General features: G+C 59.0%; 2 protein-coding genes across 2 annotated transcripts; both read left to right on the forward strand.

Moving 5' to 3' along the window:
• Positions 1-531: 531 nt before the first annotated feature.
• Positions 532-7,880, forward strand: VOLCADRAFT_87800 (uncharacterized protein; the record flags this gene model as incomplete). Its single annotated transcript, XM_002947373.1, has 6 exons — positions 532-1,649; positions 2,787-3,917; positions 4,401-4,676; positions 4,972-5,046; positions 5,607-5,798; positions 6,135-7,880. Coding segments are annotated over 6 exons (4,536 nt in total), but the record flags the coding sequence as incomplete, so codon positions are not given.
• A 3,116-nt stretch (positions 7,881-10,996) lies between these two features.
• Positions 10,997-15,850, forward strand: VOLCADRAFT_87801 (uncharacterized protein; the record flags this gene model as incomplete). The annotated part of the gene is made up of 9 exons (XM_002947374.1): positions 10,997-11,052; positions 11,242-11,263; positions 11,351-11,505; positions 13,041-13,312; positions 13,675-13,792; positions 13,972-14,335; positions 14,868-15,054; positions 15,490-15,578; positions 15,752-15,850. 9 exons carry the CDS (start codon positions 10,997-10,999, stop codon positions 15,848-15,850), a joined length of 1,362 nt encoding a protein of 453 aa, XP_002947420.1.
• Positions 15,851-23,305: the final 7,455 nt, after the last annotated feature.

Raw genomic sequence — 23,305 nt, forward strand, 5'->3', positions numbered from 1 at the left:
CGGGATACCGCGTGCGCCTCCTGAGGCGCTGCCTAGATTATTATGATCGCTCGCTTGCTGCAAAAGCTAATAGTTTGCCTACATTGATTACCGTCGCCGCTCCTACAGCTCAATCAAGGGCGCCAGAAGGGGATGTCGGCGACCTTCTAGAGTTTTTACAGCAAGACGCTGTTCCTTACGAGGTGAAAACGCCACCATATGCGCGGATCCCAGGCAAACCACTTCGCAAGCAAGCAACGCCGGGCCCAATCGGTGTTGCCACTCGGACATCCTCACGTTCAAAAGCTACTGGTACGCATGCGGCCAAGAATCCTCGACATCGTAAACATCAACGAACGCAGGCTCAGGATGGCGATTCTGCAAACGCAGACCCGGCAGGAGGCATTTCCTCCAACGGCTCAACTGCAGATGCAGCAACCTCAGACGGGGCTACCACAGCCGCGGCCACGTCCTCTTACCCGCATGCTGAGGCTGCTTCTGAAGCACCAGATGCCCTCTCTCCAACATTTATCGCCCCACGTCCTGCGACAGGCCCATCCAGTCGCTCCGAGATTACATCGGCAGTTGACCATCCACCAGTTTCCGTAGCCGTTCTGCCCACAGATCATCGCGAATTCCCCCAGCAAGGCGCGGCTTCCCTTTCCGATCCAGGTTCCCTCTCTCCAGGGCCAAGCCGCCCATCCAAAGGACCGCTGCCCAAGGCTCCCTTGGCGCAGAAAGGAGGGACATCGTTGCAAAAAGAAACCCAAGCTGGATCGGAAAAACAGCTGCAGTCCGCCGGTAAGGCCGACAACAGCGGCAGGGCTTCGACGCAGCCAGCAAAGCCACAGGCAATCCAAAAAAGCCAGGACGGGTTGCCTGTGGCCCCGCTCATATTGCCCTCGGGAGGGCCTCCGCGAGCACCGCAACGCAACCCTACGGCTGCTGCCGCCAAGGGTAATTCTTTCATCGGCAATAGCACCGCTCTGCCACGTGCTACAAGTGGTGGCAGTAGCAGCAAGGAAACAGACGGCAGTAGAACCCGTGAAAATGGCGGTCAGGCGCGAGCTCCACAGGTGGTGCCCAGCTACCTGGATGGGCGGCGCACGGCAGTGTTTTGGCAATGGAATCAGTTTCTGGGCTCCCGAGAAGGACCGCAGAGCGCACAGAACGCCGCGGGTGTGGCCGGTTCCAGTGACCCACGGGTCAATGCTGTTGCAGCTGCTGCCGCAGCACCTCCGGCAACAACGCCTCCAGCACCTGCCGCCTCGTCCAGGCCGAGTAACGCGAACAATCCTATCTTTCCCACCGACGCAGCAGCTGCGACTGCAGCACGAGCAGCCGGCAGCACCAGGCCGCCAAAACGCAGCCAGCCAACCGTACAGGTTTCGGTTCCAGGAATAATGCGGCCGCCCCCACGAGACGTGCCGAGCGCCGCTACGGGGGAAGCTGCAGGCAACGACCCCACGGCAGTAGCAGCAGCTGCAGCGGCGGAAGCCGCGTCACTGGGGCCACGCGTGCCGGCGGCACTACTGCCGCTTACGCTCCAAGGGAGGATATTGCTGATGGAGGCGGCGATGGAGAAGGCGAAGGACACCGCAGGGGCAGGAGCAGCTCTCCAAAGGCCTCCCAAAGACGCCGCTATTAGTTCTGCGAAGCCTGCTGTAGCCGTTCGCCAGCCGACAGCCGCCGCTGCACTCGGCAGTCCGACGGCAACGAGCTTGGGCCGGAGCACTACTGCCGGCGTTGCGGCACGCAACCTAACGGACTCAGCCGCCGCTATGACCGGGTCGACGTCGATGGCAGCGGCGGCAGCGGCGACGGCCGCTGTGCCGCCAGCGACGACGCCTGCGACAACGGCGGCGATGCTAGTAACGACGATGGCAGCAGTGCCTCCATTGACGACTCCAGCAGGGACGCCAGCGACGGCGGCAGCAGTGCCTCCATTGACGACGCCAGCAGGGACGCCAGCGGCGACGGCAGCAGTGCCTCCATTGACGACGCCAGCAGGGACGCCAGCGATGGCGGCAGCAATGACGCCAGCGGCGACGGCAGCAGGGACGCCAGCGGCGACGGCAGCAATGACGCCAGCGGCGGCGGCAGCAATGACGCCAGCGACGGCGGCAGCAATGACGCCAGCGACGGCGGCAGCAATGACGCCAGCGGCGACGGCAGCAGGGACGCCAGCGGCGACGGCAGCAGGGACGCCAGCGGCGACGGCAGCAGTGACGCCAGCGGCGGCGGCAGCAATGACGCCAGCGGCGGCGGCAGCAATGACGCCAGCGACGGCGGCAGCAATGACGCCAGCGACGGCGGCAGCAATGACGCCAGCGACGGCGGCAGCAATGACGCCAGCGGCGACGGCAGCAGTGACGCCAGCGGCGACGGCAGCAGTGACGCCAGCGGCGGCGGCAGCAATGACGCCAGCGACGGCGGCAGCAATGACGCCAGCGACGGCGGCAGCAATGACGCCAGCGACGGCGGCAGCAATGACGCCAGCGACGGCGGCAGCAATGACGCCAGCGACGGCGGCAGCAATGACGCCAGCGGCGACGGCAGCAATGACGCCAGCGGCGGCGGCAGCAATGACGCCAGCGACGGCGGCAGCAATGACGCCAGCGGCGACGGCAGCAGGGACGCCAGCGGCGACGGCAGCAATGACGCCAGCGGCGGCGGCAGCAATGACGCCAACGACGGCGGCAGCAGGGACGTCAACGACGGCGGCAGCAATGCCACCAGCAACGGTGGCAGCAATGCGGCCAACAATGTCGCCAGCAGTGCCGCCAGCGATGACTGCAACGACCCAGGCAGCGGCGATGGATCCTAAAGACGCGGCTGCGGGCGGTAGCAGTAGCAGTCTGCAGCTCGCTAAGCCAACGGAGGCCAAGACTAGTGGCACTGTCGCTGTGTCGCCGGCGTCTACGGCTAAGGACGTACGGCGTCAGCTGGCTGAGGCCAGCGCAGCAGCGGCGGCGGCGGAAGTGCTGCCGCCCGGAGTGGCGGCGGCACGCGAGCTCCTGGCTAAGCTGGTGCGTTACATTCCCACTGGCCGCGAGGATGGCGCCGCGCTCCTGGCGCCGTACGCACGGTATCAGTACGGTACATACCAGGACGCTGCCGCGGCAGCGGCGGCGCATCCCGATTTGGTGGTACAGCCGCTGGGCCTGCAACAGCTGTCGTACATTGCGGCGGCGTACGCTGCCGCCGGCCATCGGCATGAGCCTTTTCTGCGTGCTCTGACGGCGACCGCGGCGGAGAAGATGGCAACGGTGGCGGCGGTAGCAGCCCGTCGCGCGCGCAGGGGTAGCCGTGCTGTGCCCGTATCGTCTCCCACGGCGCCATCACCGGCGGCTCCGCTGACGTTCCGTACGGCATGCGTGATGCTGACTGCGCTGGCGCGCCTGCGGTACCGCGACGCCAGGCTGATGGCGGCGCTAGGACGCTGGCTGGCGGCGGCGTTGCGCTCCGGCGACGTCACGCCACGCGCCAAGTGGAAAGGCACGTGGCTGGCAGCGGCGTTGTGGGCATATGCCACCCTGGAGCAAACAGCTGCACGTGATGGAACCGACAACGGCGGCGGCAGCGACGCGGCCGCCGCCGCTGCCGTCGCATTTCCTTCACCACCAACGCCGAGGGCGATGGCGACGGCCGATGCGTCGACCGCTGGGGCGGTGCTGTTCGCTGAGGCCGCTGAGGCCGTCCGAGTAGATCCAGGCTGGATCCATTTGATGGATTGCCGTGAAGCACTGTGGGCCTTATGGGCCCTGAAGGTCGCTGCTGTTATGTACGGCGGCGCAGAGGGCACCCCTGTGGCAGCAGCGGCGGCGGCACCGGGGTTGGGTACTGCAACGGCGGCAGCGATAGTCGCAAACAGGGAAGTGTCGTACACGCCTCAAACGCTGGTGGAATTACAGTTGTTGGAACGAGCGGCATCGCAGGTGGGGGGTGTTGCTCATCCGTGCGATGTGGGTGCTTGTTTTGTACTATACACGAGTAGCCGAGCTGCCTGCCTGTCTGTCTGTCTGTCTGTCTGCGGTATAAGCAGATTATTGTTCATAGTAATGGCGTGCCACCGTTTTTTGAGGCTATGAAAAAACTACAGGCCCTTGTAGGGCCTATGTGGCAATGTGGGCTGTGTGCATTGGTATGTATCTAACTCCGAATATGTATCCGTGAACGGCAAAAAGGGATGCACTGCATGTCAAAAAGCAATGGAAACGAAAGGGTGTTCAGGACAGAAAGGAAAGGATGTTTACGTGGACATCGTGCATAACTGGTACCGTGGGCTAAGGGCGGGAGTAGGGTAAGGTAAGGCAGGGTAGGGAGGGGAGCTCGTCTGCTCCTCAATTCACCCACGGTTGCCCCTCGCACGACCGCGCGCAACATCCCGTCGCTGCGTCACCACTTTGCAACGCCCCAAGAATACGTCGCCCTTTCGGCCTTGCACATATTCCAAACATGTCCTCACATGCCCTCTTGCCAACATCGGCACCTTTGTATTTTGGGGGAAAATGTGTGAACAGCTTGACCAGCTAGATCCGGGACAGCTGGCAGAGGCGTACGGCGTGGCGGCGGAGGCAGGTTTCGGAGCGGATCCCGACATGCTGGCGGCGCTGCGGCGCTGTACGCTGGCGCGCATCGCCGCAATACGGCCACAGCCGTTGACGGTTATGGTAGCTTCCTTGGCGGTACTGCAGGTGGGGGTTGCGAGTAACGGTAAGGTCGTTGAGCCATAACGGAAATATTGATAATTCTTGACAGGTGAAACTTGCAGCTCATGCGCTATGCGCATTCTTGTCCTAAAAGGCCGGGTCTCCTCTCAATCCACCTTTTGCGCCCACGCGCCGCGGCGCTCCATGCACATTAAAATCCCGTACATACCGTACATATTCCATACCTACCCTTCGTCCCGTGCAGACCTATTGACTTGTCATCCCGTAACTTGCGTACGGCTCCGTTTGTGATCTGTACACGGGTACTGCTTTGCTGCAGATCAGGGATGTCACGTGGCTTTCGGCCCTCGCAGCAGCTTGCCGCAACCAGATGATCAACATGGATGCGCAACAGGTAGAAAAATCCCCTTCGGGGAAGAACTAAAGTAGGACGACGCTGCATTCCGTACAAATTAAAATTAGTAGGACGTACGACTTGGCGGCCTTGCTTTCGCGGAACCGTCTGTGCGGGTTCCTGAACTCCTTGCGTTCATTTATTGGTGTTTTCGTGCGGAAGCCTACCTCCCACCAGTCTCCATCTGAGACCGCATGGCTTTATGGCTTCCATGCCTGTGTAAGTAGGTGTAGGTGTGTGCGGGTGTGTGTTTATGTGCGCGCCAGCCTGCGCCAAATGTTTTCATGTATTCTCTCATGGTACCTGTCCAGCTTAGCTGGATCCAGACAGGGGGCTTAGGGTCTTTGCCGGCGGCTTAGAGCGCCGCTGCAACACCCTACCTCCACATCCCATTATCCTCTCCTCTCCTTTCACCACCTTCCCTCCCTCCGCCACCTCTCCCTCCAACTTCTCTCTATCGGACCGCTTAGCTCTGCCATTCCCTCAGGGAAAGAGAAAGGGAAAGATCTCACACACCCCTTTTCCTTCTTCGCCTCTCACCCGGACACTTAACGCCGCAGATCGTCGTCCTGCTACACAGCTTCGCAGTCGTGCTCCGGTTCTATTACATGCCGCTCTTCCACGCCGCCGTCGTCATGTGCACGTTACCAGGGTTCGCGCGCCTGGAAGCCATGTCCCCGGGCGACATGGTGCGCTTGGCTGCAGCCTTCTCAGCAGTCGGCCACTACGAGACCGTGTTGCTACGGAAAATGGTGCGGAACCAGCCCTCCGCGGCGTCTTCGTCTTGAAAACCGATACGGCATGTACAGCACACCTACGTGACCTTGTCGTACATCTTGAGTCCGTTCCGCGTGTACCGTTTTTATTGTCGCGGAGCTTATCGAAGTGTTGGGTGGGAAATTTCCTAGGGCTCTGACTGGTCGTTGTGACAACTTTTTTCCGTCGTGCACTGGGTTGCATTCATTGAGAGGGGGGTGCTCACCGAAGGGGTGCCTGCCATTTTCGGGGTCACGTCGGACGCCATTCGTGAGCTCCCGGACTTCCCTCCTTCCTCTTTGAGACTTCCTGCTCGTTTTTACCTACCGCAGGCGGAGCGCATGATGACCCATGGGTCATTAGCCACAGCCTGGCAACGCGCCAGTGTACTGCTCTCCTGTGCGCACCTCTCCTACCGCAGCAACGGCCTCCTGCGCGCCGTGGCGGCGGATGCCTTTGGGCTCTCGCTGGCGTCGACGCCGGTGGCGATGCTGCCGCCCGCGCAGCTTGCTGCCGTGGCCGCTGCGTGCGGCCATTTGCAGTTCCGGCCCCGGGGTCTGCTGTCCGCGCTGCACACGGTCCGGTCGGCGGAATGGCCGCGGCTGAGCTTGTCGCAGCGCGCAGCGCTGTGCTGGGCGATCCTGGTGCTGACGGGCGGCCTGGCGGAGCACCGTGTGCGGCAACCCCAACGGCACCGACACGCTGGTGCAGAAATTCCCGCAGGAGTTGCCATACAGGAAAACGAACAGCAACAGGATCAAGGGACGCAGCACCAGCACCAGCAGCGGCAGCACTTGTCGCTCCTGTCTGAAGCTCTTCACGGGTACCTGCAGTCCTTGGCGACCTACGACCGGCGGACATGGCCCTCCTCCGGCCACCATGCCCAGCTGCTGGTCGCCTGCTCGGTGATCTCATGGCACCTGGAAGAGCAGCAGCCCCAACAGCCGCAGCAGCAGGCGACTGGGGAGCAACAACAGAAACAGCAAGGAAGACATGAACAGCAGCAGCAGCGGAAGGGTGGTGGTCCTGGCTCTACCGGAGGGCCAGCATCCGCTAGTCCTGGTGACGCGACAGGTGGCGGCGGTGAGGGCGTTACCCTCAAATCCCCCGGGGGTACCGCGTCCAGTTGGGCGACCTTGGCGCCAAAGGTTCGAGAGGCCCTTCGTTGCCTTCCCGCCGCCGCCACACGCCGTACACTGAAAACACACAATCGCCTCCGTCTGGTCGCGCTTGGGTCATGGGCTGCGCAGGTGGCGGGTGTTGTACGGCAGGTGCTTGATGGCGCCGCGGCGGCGGATGCCGCCCCAGCCGCGACGCAGCCGTCGCGGCCATGGCTAGGTAATTCCGCTCGCTCTACCGCCGCGGCCGCTGCTACCATGGCAGCGCCGCGGACGGTGCGCTTTGTCCGTGGCGGCGCTGTGACTACGGGTCTGCTGCTGTGTGGTGGCGCGCTGAGTGTGGATTTGTGTGTAGAAGTAGAGCTGGAGACTGTTACGGACGGGACGGCGGCGGCGGCCGTGGAGGGGCTGTCCCCTGTGACGGAAGGTAGCGTGTCGGCTCCTCTGGCCGCGGAGGGTCCTGCGGCTGCCTTGGCTAATGTTGACGGCGCTGAGGGGCAGCAAGCCGTGAGTGACGGCGGGGGTAGACAGCTCGGCAGCGTGTCCTCAGTACGGCAGCTGCGGCGGAGGAGCATGCAGAAGGTTCGCATCGCGCTGGAGCTAAGTGCGTTCCAGCCGCCAGGGGCGGCGGGTGTGACCATCAACGCCGCCGCGGGGCCCTGCGATGGCAGCGGCAGTGGTGTGGTGCGGAACTCCGCTTGGATGCTATCGGGTGGTGCGGCCCTGCGGCGGCGGCTGCTGGTGGGGCTGGGTTGGGTGGTGGTGGTGGTTCGGGAGCGGATGTGGGACGGGCTTCGTTCTCCGGAGCAACAGCGGCGAGCAGTCGAGGCAATGCTGCGGCGGGCGGTGCTGCAGGCGGTGGCAACGGGAGCAGAGGCCGCCGGCGCTGCAGCGCCGGCAAGATTTGCGGCGGCTGTGGCGACGAAGGCAGAGGACGACGTGAATAAAGCTGGACGTTGAGTAGCGCTGGTGGGCGTAGGTCAACGACGTGGTGTGTAGGTAGTAAATCAAATCGTTGCGCTTGTCTCCCTCGTCTTCCCCTCTTGCTGACCAGCTGGCTGTGAGCACAGGAGGAAGAGTTGCGGCTGTTCGGCGAGGGAGGAGCCCGGAGCCCTGGGAGCAGGAAGGGGGAACGGGATGGGACGGGAGAGCTACCGGCGGGGAGTGGTGCATTGATGGCGATTTCGTCTGTTCGTCTGTCGTTCTTTTGTGGTGTGGGGGATTTCGGCTCCGGGTTTGAATCTCGTCTGGTGGCCGCCAATGGGGAGCTCTCCGTTGTGGTGGACGACTCGCCTTGACAAAGGCGGTTCGGGGCTGGAGGATGGGACCTTGGCGAGAGGGGAAAGGGCCTCGGGCTGTAGAGGCATCAGGTAATCTGTTAGCACACACAGGGTCCTTACACGTGGCTTTTTGACGAGGAGGAGGCTGCCTCGACGGAGCGCAGAACAGCCCATTTTTGCACCAGAGATAGCCCAAAAAGAGTGGTGGAAGCTTGTTGCGAGTCTACTTAGGCAGGCAGAGGAGATTTGAAGAATGAAAGTCCGAAGTGTAACCAGGTCGGAACTCGAAAGCCCGAAATGCGCCTTATATCAACATGTAGATCTTTAATTCTGGACACGTACAACCTTTTTTCACACGAATCGGGCTTGGTTAGCCTATGGTTACGTGGCTTTGAAGGAATGCCTGTCAGCCTTATGCGTGTGAGCCGTACACCTACAAGAGAGCAGGGGCCATGCTAATCTTCTCTGTGCTTCGGCACAAATGTTAAAATTGGAAAAATACAGAGAAGATTAGCATGGCCCCTGCGCAAGGATGACACGCACGTACAAGAGAGCAGCTAGTGAGATATCAGGTGATATGTATCAGACGCTGTTGTTATTGCTATTTGTTGCGTTTTGGTTTTTGTAATAACTTCAACGCAGAGACACAGATACACACACACACACACGCCTTTCGGGGAACTAAAGTTCCCCTTTAGGGAAAGAAGAAAAAACCCTTCTTTCCCTTTAGGGGACTTCTTCAGAAATATTTAGTAAACACACACATGCGCATGTAACCGGCACGGGCATGGCACGGTGCAGGGAGCACATCCCCATGGAGACACGGCGCACTTCGTGGCCGACGAACGCGTTCTGGCAGCTGGCAACAAGAACTAGCTTTGGCAGCTTAAATCTTTTTGTAGTGCTGATGTGGCCCTGAGGGGTTCTATTCCCTACACTCTGCCATTCACCTTATTGTCACAACAAAGCCGAAGGTCAATCTTCCGTGTCCTACTAAGTGAGCGCGAATGACTGCAGTACGCAGTGCTGCCGTGCGGCTGTCGTGTCCTCCAATCCAGCCTGACTCAAGTTTAGTATATTAAGTCATGCATCAAGTCAAACGTGGATCAAAAAAGCCTCCGTAGACTCGCACTTCTACACACTGCATGGCGCGACGTGATAAATGTCACAACTGCGTCACGAGCTCCGGTTGGTGGCCCGCCTGGGTGTTACAGGTGCTGGAGGAAATTTCTGCTACAAGAGTGTGCGGGGGAGTAAAAAAAGGGGGACTCAGGCAAACGCAGGGAATGCGGTGGCGAGAAGACGTCTGAGTAGAAATCAGAATGCACAGGTTGCCGAGGCCGCTGCCTTCATAATTACATACGGTTACATACTTGACCAGGTGTATCTACTGGTAGCGCAGCTGCTTATTGTGTCCATGAGGACACGGCGTAGGCGCGTGGCTCAACACGCACGTCTGCGAAATTGGATCGAAGAAAGCACCAAGGTCGCAGATGTGCGTGCTTTCTAGCGCGAGCTTGTCTCGCGTGAGCTCGAGGGCCCACCACCCTGTTCGTCCATACACAGCTACAGCTGTTCGACGTCCCAGGTTTTACTAGTTCGTTCCTTAAAGCAATAGTTTCCATCCGTGCTCGCTTGCTGGAAACGCCGTAGTACAAGCGTAAGCGTAGGTTCCCTGCGTTCCATGCTTGTCCCGTCCCAGAAAAATGTCAAAACTCCAAAACCCCCAAAGGCCCAAACAGAGCATGGTTACGGCACGCGTTGTCCAGTGTCCCTGCATGCTTGCGGGTCTGCAGGGGCCTGCGGGCTAGCTTTAACTGCAGAAGTACCGTTCCGGAGGTTCCTCGGCATTTTCTTTGCCGAAGACAACTAAGCTGCTAACAGGGGCGATGCTACTGAAGCAGTGCAGGTATCGATGCAGGACGGCGTGGAGGTAGATTACTTGTAAGAGACAATAGCAAATCCGCCCATGGAATTTTCGCCAATATAATCTAGCCTTGCTTCTTTCATAAATTGATTTAATTTTCTGAGTTGCATGGACAGCCGCTATGCAGAACTCACGCGCAACAGCAATGCACAGCATGAAACTGACCAAGGCGCCTATCTCTCAGCTACGGTGTTAGCTTGCCTGTCGTATGCAAGCCATGTGATGAGTCCTTGCATACATGTGAACACCTACATACTGCTTCTCACATGGCGGCCGTCGGAAGGACGTCAAGTTGATAGACGTCGGGTCACCATGGATTTCGCTTTGCGTGCCACATACGCGCACCAGCTTATGCGATCAGATGCCAGCCTCCCTGCGACGTAATCTCAGGAACTTAATGCCGTATGTATCCCTGCAGCCCCGTTTGTCCTCACTAGGACGGTCGAAACGCATGTTCAGGGCGATGCTACCGATAAGCGCCAAAAAGGTCTCTTACTCTGCGGCTCAAGCGACTGTCCCTTCAGTCCCTTTCGGTCAAAAGTCCTGCCCACGGGATGGACGAGATGAATCATGGCTCAATGTCTGACCAACACCTTCTGCCATATCCAAGGAACAAAGTCCATGCTTGTTGGAACCTTTGTCAACAGAACACAACCACAGCATCGTAAACGACGTGCAGTGTTATGACAGTTCGTTGTAAACTGATTTTTCATACTGGATTGAGCTAATGAAGCGATATGCTGCGTGCACTTTAGGGACTTAACTTAAGAATAAGCCGTTTCTGAGTCCAATGCTGGCATGGGATAGTAAGCGAGGCATACGCTGGGGGTGTTGACGCATAGGCGGCAGGGCGGCCGACACCCTCAGCAATGGACTTTGTTCCAGAGCAGGATGCTCCCTACAGTGATTTGCTAATCCTCCATGGGTGAGTTTGCGGTCTGGCTTTTCGCGGGACCTCGGGACACATGCCCGAAGGACAAAAGCAGGGTGCCCCCAGCTCAAATTTTGATAGGATGTCGATTTAAAACACCCATGCTGTATGTAGTTGTCGTTGTTGGGCGCATGGACTTGTCCCACGCACCTCTCACGTGGATGTCCCATTAATCCTCCGCAGGGCAATCGTCTTCTTCCTTCAGGTAAGCATAAAGGCAACTTAGGGCCCCTGGCAGAGAGCCGGTTATGCAAGGATGCTAACGGTTCGATATTGCCGTTGTTGCTGAAAGGTCGGCTTCGTATCCTTGGAGGTCGGTTACGGGCGCTCAAAAAATGTGAAGAACATTCTCCTGAAGAACACAGTCAACATCCTGATATGCGCAATAGTTTGGTGGTCCGTCGGCTATGCATTCTCCTTCGGCGGTTCGGCTGGCGGTTTTATCGGGTAGGACACCCTTCAAAGCGCTGCTCCTTAAGAACCCGTTTGTCGCAAGGTTATCTTCCGAGTTTTAATCCTCGTTTGACGCCAAACCATGCGCCGATCGCGACCACGTCCACCTTTCCCAGTACTGTCCCCTTCGTACGCCATTCTCCTAGACCTGGCGCGCGCGCACGCACACCGTGGTGCTGCGCAAACAGCGCTCATTCCTCAAAAACTTAATACTCGAAATGCACATAATCACCGCGTGTCACTGTACAGCAGCTCGCTCTCTCCTGCTTCCTGCGCGGTGAGGATAAGGGGAAACCAAGCATATAACCTCAAGTGCGCAACTTGCTGCCGTTGCCATTGCCGCGCACCGCACAAGGCGTCGCACGTTCAACGTATTGGACCTGCTTGGGCAGGCGGCTAAGGGGCCGCCAGCTACTCCCGTACATGTCTTCTGTGCACGTGTGTGTGCGTGTGTGCGGGTTTTTCCCCCATCGGAACGTCGAAGCCCCCGGCTGGGTGGGGATTCAGTGCCAGCCGTCAGCCAGCCAGCCTCAGTACTTTGGTGAGGACAGCCTCCCGCCACTGCCACTGCCGCTGCCGCTGCCGGCAGCGCGCCACCAGCGTCATCCCTCTTTTGCGCGGCAGGTCTCCGCCTCCACCCACTGCCGCCGTCCACATGCCCCGGAGCTATATCTACAGCCACCGCTACCGCGCGTAAAACCCTTCGGCCGCGCGGGGTACCCCGAACACTCTGCTCCTGCCGTGTTCGACAAAGGGCAGCAGCTGCTGCGGCGGCGGCGGAGGAGGAGAAGGCAGAAGCAGTAACGGCAGTGGCTGCGCAGCGGCAGCGGCTAAGGAGGGCTCCGCTGCTGCGCCGTGGCAGCAGGAACAGGAGCAGGAGATTTGGTGGGCGGTGGGTGGTGGGCGGCCACACTTGGAGCTTAAGAAGTGGGATGCCCGTGAAGGCTCCAACAGCGGTTGGACAAGGCTGCCATAGCTGCAGCAGCAGAGGGGGAGGAGGAAAGGCGGCAGCGGCAGTAGCCAAATGCGAACGCAGCAGCAGTAGCGGCAGCAGTAGCAGTCGGGGACAAGCGTGAGGCGGGGCCGCCGCCCTGCCTGTCTGTCTGCGGCTGCAGCAGCATACAGCCGGAAGGGGAGGGGGGAGGGGGCCCGAGCTGCAAAGGAAAAAGGGGAAGGTACGGGAGGTGCGGATGTCGTCTGAGCCCGGGAGGAGTTCCCGGCTCCACCACCAGCACCTCCGCCCCCACCCGCTCCAGCCACATTCAGCGCGCACCACCCGGGGCCTCCGCCCCTCCTCCCCATACTTCCCTCCTCTCTCCACCACCATCCCAGGGCTTTCTTTCTACCAACGTTTCACACACACACATGCGTGTGTGTATGGGTGGGTGGGTGGGTTACATCAATATCTATTTCCTCCGCAACAATTCCCTCCCCCTCCCCCTCCCGCCCTCCCTCCCCATCTCCCCTCCCACCCTCCCTCCGTCCTCTCCCCGTCTCCACTCTCCCGTCCCCCTCCCACCCTCCCTCAGCACTTCGGGGTTCTTCCACGACGGCAGTCTGGGCGCCGTCAAAATTTGGTTCTACAGCTGGACCTTCTGTCTGGCCACCGTGGCCATCGTGTCCGGCTGCCTGGCCGAGCGGACCTCTCTGGTGGCGTACCCCGTGCTCACCCTGCTGATGGCCAGCTGGGTGCACCCGGTGGCGGCGCACTGGACCTGGCAGCGAGGGTCGTGGCTGCTGGGGATCAGCCAGGAGTGCCGCTTCCTGGACTTTGCAGGGGGAGCGGCCGTGCATGTGTGCGGTGCGTGTGCATGCATGTATGTATGTATGTATGTATGTATGTATGTGTGTGTATTTACTCGTCTTGGGGTTCTGCTCGCTGCGTCGCTGTGTCGGGTGACTCTTCCTTGCTGCTGCTACTGCTGCTGCTACTGCTGTTATTGTTGTTGTTGTTGTTGGAGCACCAAACAACCCAAGTTTCCCGACTCCGCGTTTTGGGTCGGCCGTGTCTGAGTCGGCGGACTTCCACGTACTCAACGCATACACACAACCTCCGTCCTCAACCCCCTCACCTCCTCACCCCCGTCACCCCCTCACCACGGCAGTTATTTTCCTTCATATTGCATGTGACCCCGCTCCCCTCACCTCCCCTCACCTCCTCAGGTGGACTGATGGGCCTTGTGGGGGCCACAGTGGTGGGGCCCCGTATCGGCCGCTTCGAGGACGGTCGGGCCAAGGACATGCCTGGACACGACGTGTCATCCGCGGCCATTGGGACGCTGTGAGTACGCGTGTATGTATGTCTATGGGTATCTGTATCTATTCCTCTGTACCTGTCAAACTCTTTAGCACGGTCTCGACCCTCCCGTTGATTTCTCTTTCTCCCTCCTTTTCCCCCAAACACACACATACATACATACATACATATATCCATACATAAATACATGCTCATATACACAGCTTCCTGTGGTTCGGCTGGTTTGGATTCAACTGCGGTACGACATATGTCTACCTGGGCAGTATGGCCGCCGGCGGCTCTCCTCCCCCCGCCGCCAGCTCCTCCGCCGCCGCTGCCGGCCAGCCAGCCGGCTCTCCCGCGGACCGAGTGGCTCTCAACACGACACTTACCGCCAGCATCTCCAGTCTGACGGCGCTGCTGTTGAGCAGCATCCGCTCCGGAACCGTGGATCTGGTGGTGTGCTGCAATGCGCTGCTGGCGGGCCTGGTCATATCGACGCCGGCCGCCGGGTTCATTACGTCATGGGCGGCGGTGGTGTACGGCCTGGCGGCGGCGGGGATTTACCTGGGGGGCGCACGGCTGCTGGTGCGTGAGGGCGGGAGGGAGGGTGGCGCATGTATGTCTGCGTGTATGTATGTTGTTACAGGGTGGTTAAAAGCTTCACCAGCGGCCCCCTTTCCCGAGGCAGTTCCCTGCTCTCCCCTGCTAGAGGGGCACCCTAATCCGTTCACCCCATCCGACTTCAGAATGTATTCGTTGGGTTCAGCAACTCACCACCAGCATCCAACCAAATCTAGCGGATCAACGGCGCCTCAACCTAGTTCCTGGTCAGCTCGCAAGTTGATATTATCACGTCCTACACCGTCCATAAGATGGGGGCCACCTCCCAATTCAACACCTCTCACACACCCGAGAGATCGGCAGACGGATTGAACCGGACGGACACTCCGGGAGCAGAAGTCAGGCCTTAACCTCTGCCAGCCGCCTGCCTATAAAGCATTTACAGTTCCCCACACCTTCCTTGAACTTGAGTTCATGTGCATGTATGTATGTGTGCATATATATGTAGTATGTATGTATGTCATGTCTGCATGTATGTATGTATGTATGTATGTAGATCCGAATGCAGGTGGACGACCCCCTGGAGTCCTCCGTGGTGCACTTCGCGTGCGGCATGGCGGGCACCCTGCTGCTGGGCTTCCTGGCACGACCTCCCTACGTGGCGCAGCTGACCGGGTTCACCTGCGGAGGGCTGGTGTACGGCGGACGGAAGGGAGGGGTATTGCTGGGGCTGCAGACGCTGGGTACGTGTGTGTTTTGAGGGGTGGGGTGCTTGGGGTGGTTGAGCGAAGAATGAAAAGGGGGGGGCTTAAGAACTGTGGGTGTGGGTAGTGCAATGTTTTTCCAGTTACCTTTCCCTTGGAAGCAGCAAATGAACGACCCGTGGGTCGGGGAGTACTCTGGGTTTGAGCGTTTGAGAGAAGGGATAACTGAGAGGGTGGCGGAACCTGGTGCTGTCCGCACCTTGGCTGGTTTCTTGTCCGCCTTACCCTCCCTCTTTCACACCTCATCGCTTTGGACGGCTACGGTAGTTTGGCGGCTTTGGAAGCACCGGCGGGTAGTTGATTCTTTGCCAGTTTTGCGCCTTATGATTCCCCCCCACCGCCTGGAGCGCATCCCTGCCGTTCTTCCTCCCTCTCGCCCTTTTTCACACCCACCCACACTCTCACTACTTGCAGGTGTGGCGGCGGTGGCTGCCTGGACTGGCGCCTTCTCCGTACTGGCCTTTTGGGCCCTACGTCGTACAGGTCGGCTCAGGGTAGATCAGGTGCGTGATGGGGGGAGAAGAGGGAAGGAGGGTCGGGTGTTCACTGCGGGAGTGCGGGGAGACTGATGGACAGACAGACAGACAGACACACACAGACACACACCTTCACGGTTCGCAACTCGGTCCTTTAAAAGCCACATACACTCCTCCTTCCCCCCCGTCCCCCCCCTCAGGTTACGGAGCTGGCGGGTTTGGACAACATGGAACACGGGGGTCCCGCCTATCCGGAGTTCAACTTGGTGCCGTACAACAACGGAAGTGCGGAGCGGTGACGAGAGGGAGAGGTGGAAAGATGGGCTTTCTCTCACCCCTACCTACCCATCTACCTACCTGCCCACCTACCTACCTACCCGTCGCCACCTCCCTCCTCTTCTCTACATCCTCCCCTCGACTTCCTCCCCATCCCCGTTTCCAACTCCTCCATCCCATCGCTTGCGACTCACTCGGCAGTTTGCGGTTTTGGGAGAGGCGGGAGAAGCGTCAGGCAGCTGATTCTTGCGTCTTTCCTCACCTCCCCCACCTCCCCCCTTCCTCACCTCTCAAAGGAGGTGTCTCCTAATCCCCACCACCGGATGGTGATGAGCGATATCCCGCACGTCAGTGCTGTGATAGGGAGGTGTGTGTGCGTATACACACACACCAGCAGCAGCAGCACACGGCAGTCCGTGTGTTTCCCGCCGGTCAGCGACACGCGCCTAGCGGCACTGGGGAGGGGTGAGCAGCGGTGGGTGGCGCAGGTTGAGGGGAGGGCGCAGCCGCAGCCGTGAGCTCTCGGTCAAGGTCCTCCGCGGGTTAGGCCCCCGGGAGGGGAGGGAGGGGAAGGAGGGCTCCCGAGCTGAGGCCTGCGCGGCCACAGCTATCCCCCGAAGATGCAGCCGCAGCTACAGCTACAGCATCCGTATAAACTCCAGTTTTTGGCCGAGGCTTTCTTGGGGTCTCTGTCCGGGGCCTTGCTAGCCCGGGGGATATCAGTGTCGAGGTCTGAGGAGGATGGGGGGTTTGATGGCTCCCTGATGGTGTGTTGCCTCCTCCATGCGGCCCCGGCCTGGGGCCTGAACCCTCTCCCCCACTAACACCTCCCCCCTTCACACGCACACACAAGCGCACAGGCGAGGGGGGGAAGGGGAGGAGTGAAGTGTGTGTATGCGCGCAGTCGTTATGGATTCGTGCGATTCAAAAGGTGGATCCGCAATCTGGGTTTGCGGCGGCTTGGATCCCGGGAGGAGGACAATGTCGGCGGAGGAAATGGTTTTTTGTCCCAAGCTCCGTTGTGAAGTGCAGTCGTGGGTTTGTGTGTCTTGGTGGGCGGGTGAGAGGGAGGATGGGGGTGCTGCAGCCATTGCTGCTGCAAGTCGCTGCTGCTGCTGCTGCATCTGCTCGGGGTGTCTCTCTGCTGTATGTATGTATATACATATGTATGTATGTATGTCTCTTGGTGTGTGTCTTGGTGGCAGGAAGCAGGGGGTAGTGGAATTTGCTGGTCGAATAGTGTGTGAAGTTGGTCTCCTCGCTGTCGTCCGGTTGGGTTGGCGTCCTCCTCCCTCCTTCCAGCCGCACTGCCTCCCGGGTCGCGCTCCCCTCTGGGACCCCATCCCCCCCCTTTGGAGCGGAGCTATGGACTTCCCTTCGACCGCCCTTTGACGGCCCTTAACCCCACTACAGCCAGGCACGAAGCCCTGGTTAGGGGGGGGGTGTTAGGCGATGGCGCGGGTGACTGCAGCGTGACATGATATGTTGCGTGTGGTGCGCAATTCATTCACGTGGTGGTGTATTGTTGCGCTCTCTGGTGGTTGAGTATTGCTAGGCGATGGCATGTGGTAAATGTACGGCCAGCGTACGGCACTGTGTAATGGCGGCAGGTGGTGTATTGGGAAGTGGTTTTGGGGGATGATGGTGGTTGAGGTGGTGTGTACTGAATTTGTGGTAAGGTGGCGGTGATGTGCTAGCAATCGTGCTTTTGCTGTGACGATGTTAGCGGCAAGGCGGCTGCAGCGGTGGTGGTGCTGGTGATGGTCTTCCCTGATACGGTCCAAAGGGGGAGACCCCTGGGGTCGAAAGCGCGTTTGTGAGGCAGGTTATGTTGCGCTTCCGATTATTCCAGCGCTCACTCTTCTGTCCACTGGCTTTATGGGGCGCACGGTTTTATAACCCCCTGTGTGCGCGCGGTATTATGAAGGTGGAGGGTGGAAGAAGTCCCCCTCTGCGCAACGGTGGCTGCTGCTACTGCTGCTACTGCTGCTGCTGCTGGCACTGTGGCCGCCATTGCCAGTGCTAATGACACGTGGCTGCCTGTGGGTGCCCCTTCCATGAGTCATTGCGATTTCCTGGTTGCGCCACCTGCTGCCCATCGAAAACATGCATCGCTTCTTTGTATGTACGTATGTATGTATGAAGTGCACCAGGAGTAGGTGCAGCCTTCAAGGAAAAACGAAACACCTTTCAGGAAATCCAACCCCGTAGTGCTCCAACCCCGTGTTGCTGTGTACTGATCAGCTGCAGGGAGCGTTTTGGCGCGAGCCCGCCCCGCCCTGCTCCACACCGCCACTGCGCCACGCGTAACTCTGCGCTCTGCTCCACGATAACCATTGCCGTACCCCGTACATTGTTGAATGGTAATAAGGGTCTACGTCCTGTGCACAACATGAAATGTCATGCGACTGTACGAAAGATACAAACACACGACACACGGTGGGTTTGGCACGGTGTTTTTGAGGAGATGCTGGGCAGAACCCCCGGGCAGATTTTACGAAAATCCTCCTTTCCTTTGTGGCTGTGAACCGGCCGCGGCCGTGTCGTGGGGCTCGGGCCTGCTGGCACGGCTGCCACGGTTACTGTGTTGGTGGGTATTCGGGGTTTAGAGGTGCAGGTGGTGTGGCTGAGAGCTGCAGTGCATGTCTCTGTCGAAATAATTGCCAGGTTTTGTACGACAGTCGCCATGTAGATCGGGTAGAGGTGCGGAGTGCACGTGCTGGGAGGAGTGAGACTGCGAAAGGGGGGAAAGGCGGTGGGGGGGGAGAGTTGAGGAGATTGATGATGACGGGCTGGGGCCGGCACTGCTTAACGTTCTGAGTTGGGGAGTATGTTCTGTGTATGCTGTGGTGGTTATGGCGGTTGTGGTGGTCTGAAAGCTATGGGAAAAACGCGTGCACTTAGTATCTCATCTGGGTTACTGCTCCAGTGTGTGCGCCACTTCCCCTCAGGACGGCAAGGCCGATGATTGTCATCGGCTTTGCAGTGATGTTCCCTCCCGCCCTATAATGCGGGAGGGAACACTACGTAAATAGCAGTAGGAGGAGGAGGAGGAGAGGGGACATCATCGTTAATTCTGCGCCCTAACGCATAAAGAAGGGCAGAGCACGTTCCTTTGTGCATCTTTTTCCGTACCCTCTCGTCCCGCCCCAATTTTTGTGTGTGGTTGTCGCAAAAAGGCTTTCCTGCTTATTTAGCGGGCTCAACGCCGCCGGGGGGGGACTTTCAGAACCTCGATCTTGTGCTGCATGGGGAGAGCGGCGGTGGTGTCCCGCGAGCTCCGATACACAGCCCCTCGTCATCACCGCGCTCCCGTTTCACTTCACCCCCGTCGTCGTCCTGGCCGGTCAGAGAGGGAATGGGCAGGATGAGTGGCAGTAGCAGCAGCAGCAGCTATCCCGGCTCCCCCCGATATGTGATGTCTTGATAACAGCTCCTCTCGCTGTCCTGGTTCGGTGGCCGCCAGGACTGGCGGACGGGGGGTCGTTCGCAAGCTACCCGCCTCTCTCCTCGCCTCGCTCTTCGCGAGCTACTTCCTAGTTGTGTCTGTGGTGGTAAGGGGGGTGCCGGCCCACTGTGCCGGCCCAATGTGTGTGTGTGTGTGGGGGGGGGGAAATGTAGTGTACTCATGTGCGCACATTTTCATGGGGATGTTCCGAAAACGGAAAAGGCGCTCGGCTCGGCTTGGCGTCCGAGTCGATTTGGTGGACGTTGCGGAGGAAGGCGTCGAGGGGTATGAGAGGACAGGACAGCGAGGGGGAGGGTAGAAGGCGGGAGGTGTAGTGCGGTGCAGCCTCGCGCTCTACTGCCGGAATAACGCTCGACTACTTAAGGCGCTGGAGGGTTGCTTGTCCCTCGGAAGGGTGGTGCTTGCGCGGACACCTTCCCCAGTTCAGGGGACCGGCCCACGTCACAGCTCCGGACACCGGCCATGCGTGTGCGGCTCATGTGCACAGTGCCGGCCTTTAGTAAGGGAGCATGTGCCTGCATGCGCGATGATGGAGTTTTATTCATTGCTGGTCGCGGCTGTCTGGTGCGAGGCGGGCGGGCATCAGGGCTTGTTTCGTCCGATTGATTGTAAATGTGCAGGGGAGGAGGAGGAGGAGGAGGAGGTGGGGCAGGAGCCCTGAGCAAGAAGGCAGGGAGATGGCGAGGGAAGGGGAAGGGGTTAACGTCCATACGCTGGCTTTACTGCTTCCTGGTCTTGCTGTTTGCCTGTATGTATGCACGTCTGTGCGGTCTTGAAAGTTCGGCTCGATGAGGTGGGCAGATGTTGCATGTGGCGTGGTGGTGTGAATTACTTCGGATTGGTTGCATTATTTGCTATGGGGGAGGAAGATCGAGATTGTGAGAACACATGAAGAGCATAATCCGGAGTGAGAGCGAGGGAGCGAGAGCTGAGCTCGTCTTCCTGAATGACGACAAGCTTGCGAGGAGGTGAGAAGTGCCTTTGATTCCTAACCGGACGCTGCACCCATGTAATTTATTAGTGTGGGTGAGGAGGCTGAGTCTACTTCTGGATCACGGGACTGTCCGGTTGAAGGACTGCTACAGTCAGAATTTAAGGACGAGTGTGCACTGCAGTGAAAAGGCGACATGGCGAAATACCGTCCTCATGGCCGTTCTCCTGCCCCACCCAGATGGTGTCTTGATGTCACATCCCCACAGGTCCAGGCGCACAAGGTCGTCTTCAATATCGTGCCCTAAAAGCGGCAGCACACACGTGTTTGCGCCGGAGTCTCATTGACTACACCAGGGGCCCCTCCTCGCGCTTATCCTTGGATGGACAGCACCGGGATTCATTTCAACACATGCTCAACTTTTAGTTTCTTAATGTTTCTTAACGTTACAAGAGCGCAGCCTCAACGCCACTTAAACGGGCAGGGGCCGACTCATTACCGACCCGCCACGACCACCAAGACCCTAGTGAGGGCCCGTCTACATTCAGCCATCTCTTTCTCTCTCTTTTCCTGTCCCCGCGCCTCTCTCTCTCTCTCTCTGTCTCTTTCCCTCTCTTTTTCCCTCTCTCACCCCCCCGCTTTTTTCTCTCACAATCACGCAGATGAACCCCCCTCCACACCCAAACCAGCTATGCACTGCGACAATTAGGGAGTATTTCCTCCTTCCCCAAACAACAAACTTCATTGTCAGCGACCAACAACCACGCCCACTACTACACTGCCCGTTAGTGCCCGCACAGTGCCGAAATCCTTGTCGCTCTCCATTTCCTCGGCCTCACACACACAACACCACAACCGCTCATCATTCACACTGCCATCAGTTCATCACCACAATAGAGTACATCGCCATAAAGGCACGCCAGTAACTACATGCCATAGAACGCGGTGTCAATACCCCCTGGGTGTCCTCTCGTACCGCTCCCCCAGCTCAACCCCGAGAGGGCCATAACTTAAGAAACACGCCCTTGATTCGGCCTATAAAATCTCACCTTCCCACATCCGTACAATCACACGTACACAGGTCACATTAATCCAAACATACAAATTATATTACAAACCCCTTCCGCCCTCTCGAAGAAACGTGACAGCGGCTCAGCTTGAACCCTCAAACACACAAAAACATACACACGAGGCGTCGCCGCCACTCTCTATGCAATTTAAGTTCGCAAAAAATCTCCCTTCGTGCCTCTCCCCTGGAGTCTCCTCCTGGCTCTTCTTCTAGTCCTGATGCTAGAAGGAAATACCGTCATGACTCACACCATCACCAGCTCGGTCACCGGAACGTTGGCAACTGCCCAGGACCTGGCGTCGCGCTTGCCCTTCTCCACCAGGAGTAAAAGGGTCTCCTCAGATGCAGGCTCGAACGCCCAGGACAGCATCGTACGCATGTCGTACGGCCAGGCCTCGTACGTGTCCGGACTGGGATGGTACGACAAGGTAAAGTAAAACGCAGAACGAAAGGGAAGGAATGCGGTAAGGGCTTACAAGGTTATGCGGTCGGTCAAGGGGTTTGGACAGTATCGATTTAAAACCTATATGGCATGAAGGTGGAGGCACCCTGTGTAGTACCGTGTACGGCACGTGGTTTACCAGGGAACACGTTACATCGGTAAAGCAAACACCAGCGCTGATGTGATGCGATGTGGATGTGATTTGGAGAAGGGGTCTGCCCACTGGGAGGTGCCCACATAGGGCCCACCTGAGGTCGATGTTCCGGAAGGTTCGAAGCTGTTGCGACGGGAAGCAGCAGACCCGGTGACAGCGCTCCGTGGGGGTAATTGGAATGAAGTTGGTGATCCCTTTCGATGACGGCGCGGGAAGTAGTAGTGGGGTGGGGTGGGGTGGGGTGGGGGGTTGCCAAGGGAAAGGCCAGGCGTGGAGGAGGAGGGGGTTTGGGAGGGTCAGGAGACCGGGGCCAGAAGACGGGAAGAGGCTACACAACAGCACCCAGAAAGACAGTGGCATGGTGCTTCAGAAAGGGGTGTCAAATTGAGCCTCAGGATTGCGTTTGGCTTCAAACCCCCCAGGAAAGGCGGAGGTGGCTGAGGGAGAAGCACAGGCATCGCAGGGCTGGGGAGGAAGCTGGAAGAGGGGCCAGGGAGGGTGGGAAGACGGGCTTGTCAGAGGTACCGATGTTTTGAACACCTGACGGCGAATCCAAAGCCAGTCAGCCCTTCCCTCCATATGAGGGCGCCACATATGAGGCAATTCCCCCTTCATCCCTCCTGCTGCCTTCCCGCACCCTGCCTTGTCCTGTCCTGCTCACCACCGTCGAAGTATATCCCCTCTCGGTACGAGGTGAACAGGTTTCCTGAGGAGGAGGGGAGGCGGGCAGGAGGGGAGGGGAGGAGAAGTGGTTAGGGTATTATGCCAATTAGGCCAATCAAGGAACCACTGCAGACGTCCTAGAGGAGGAAAGGGCGGGAGGGGGACAATGTGGCGGCAGGCAGGCAGGGAGGCATGCAGGGAGGGAAGGGGGGCATTGGCGACAGAACTGTGAAGGGCTTCAGGAGGGGCCCGGCCTCGCGGGGGCCCAGACACGGGGTGCGACCCTGTTGGGTCCATGGGTTGCGGACTGTGAGTCGAGTGAGAGCAGCTGCGGGAGGTTCCGACCCGGGGCTCTGGTTACAACGCCGGTTGCCAGTTGCCAATCATAAGCTACACAGGGGACCTGCAGTTTAGGCGACCTGACATACCACTCTTCCGCGTACTAATCAATGTTACACAGTACTCAACTTGCAACCGCCAACCATCAACGGTCGAACTCACCGTCGAACCAGTAGGGGATGTGGCTGGACACCAACATCGTGTCGATTACATCCTGCCGACTGGAAAAAGAGCTCACCTGCAGGATGGTAACGATAGCCACGGCTTACCGGAAAGTGACCCATGGGTCAGGTGACTTGGTCTTCTATGTCACGGTCGGTTCACATGGATCTTAATATTGGTTGGCTGACCCAGGGTATCAGTTGGTGGTTGGTGACCCACGTCCATATCAGGCATCAAGTATTGAATAAC

This window comes from Volvox carteri (genome assembly GCF_000143455.1).
Source record: "Volvox carteri f. nagariensis unplaced genomic scaffold VOLCAscaffold_6, whole genome shotgun sequence".
NCBI lineage: Eukaryota > Viridiplantae > Chlorophyta > Chlorophyceae > Chlamydomonadales > Volvocaceae > Volvox > Volvox carteri.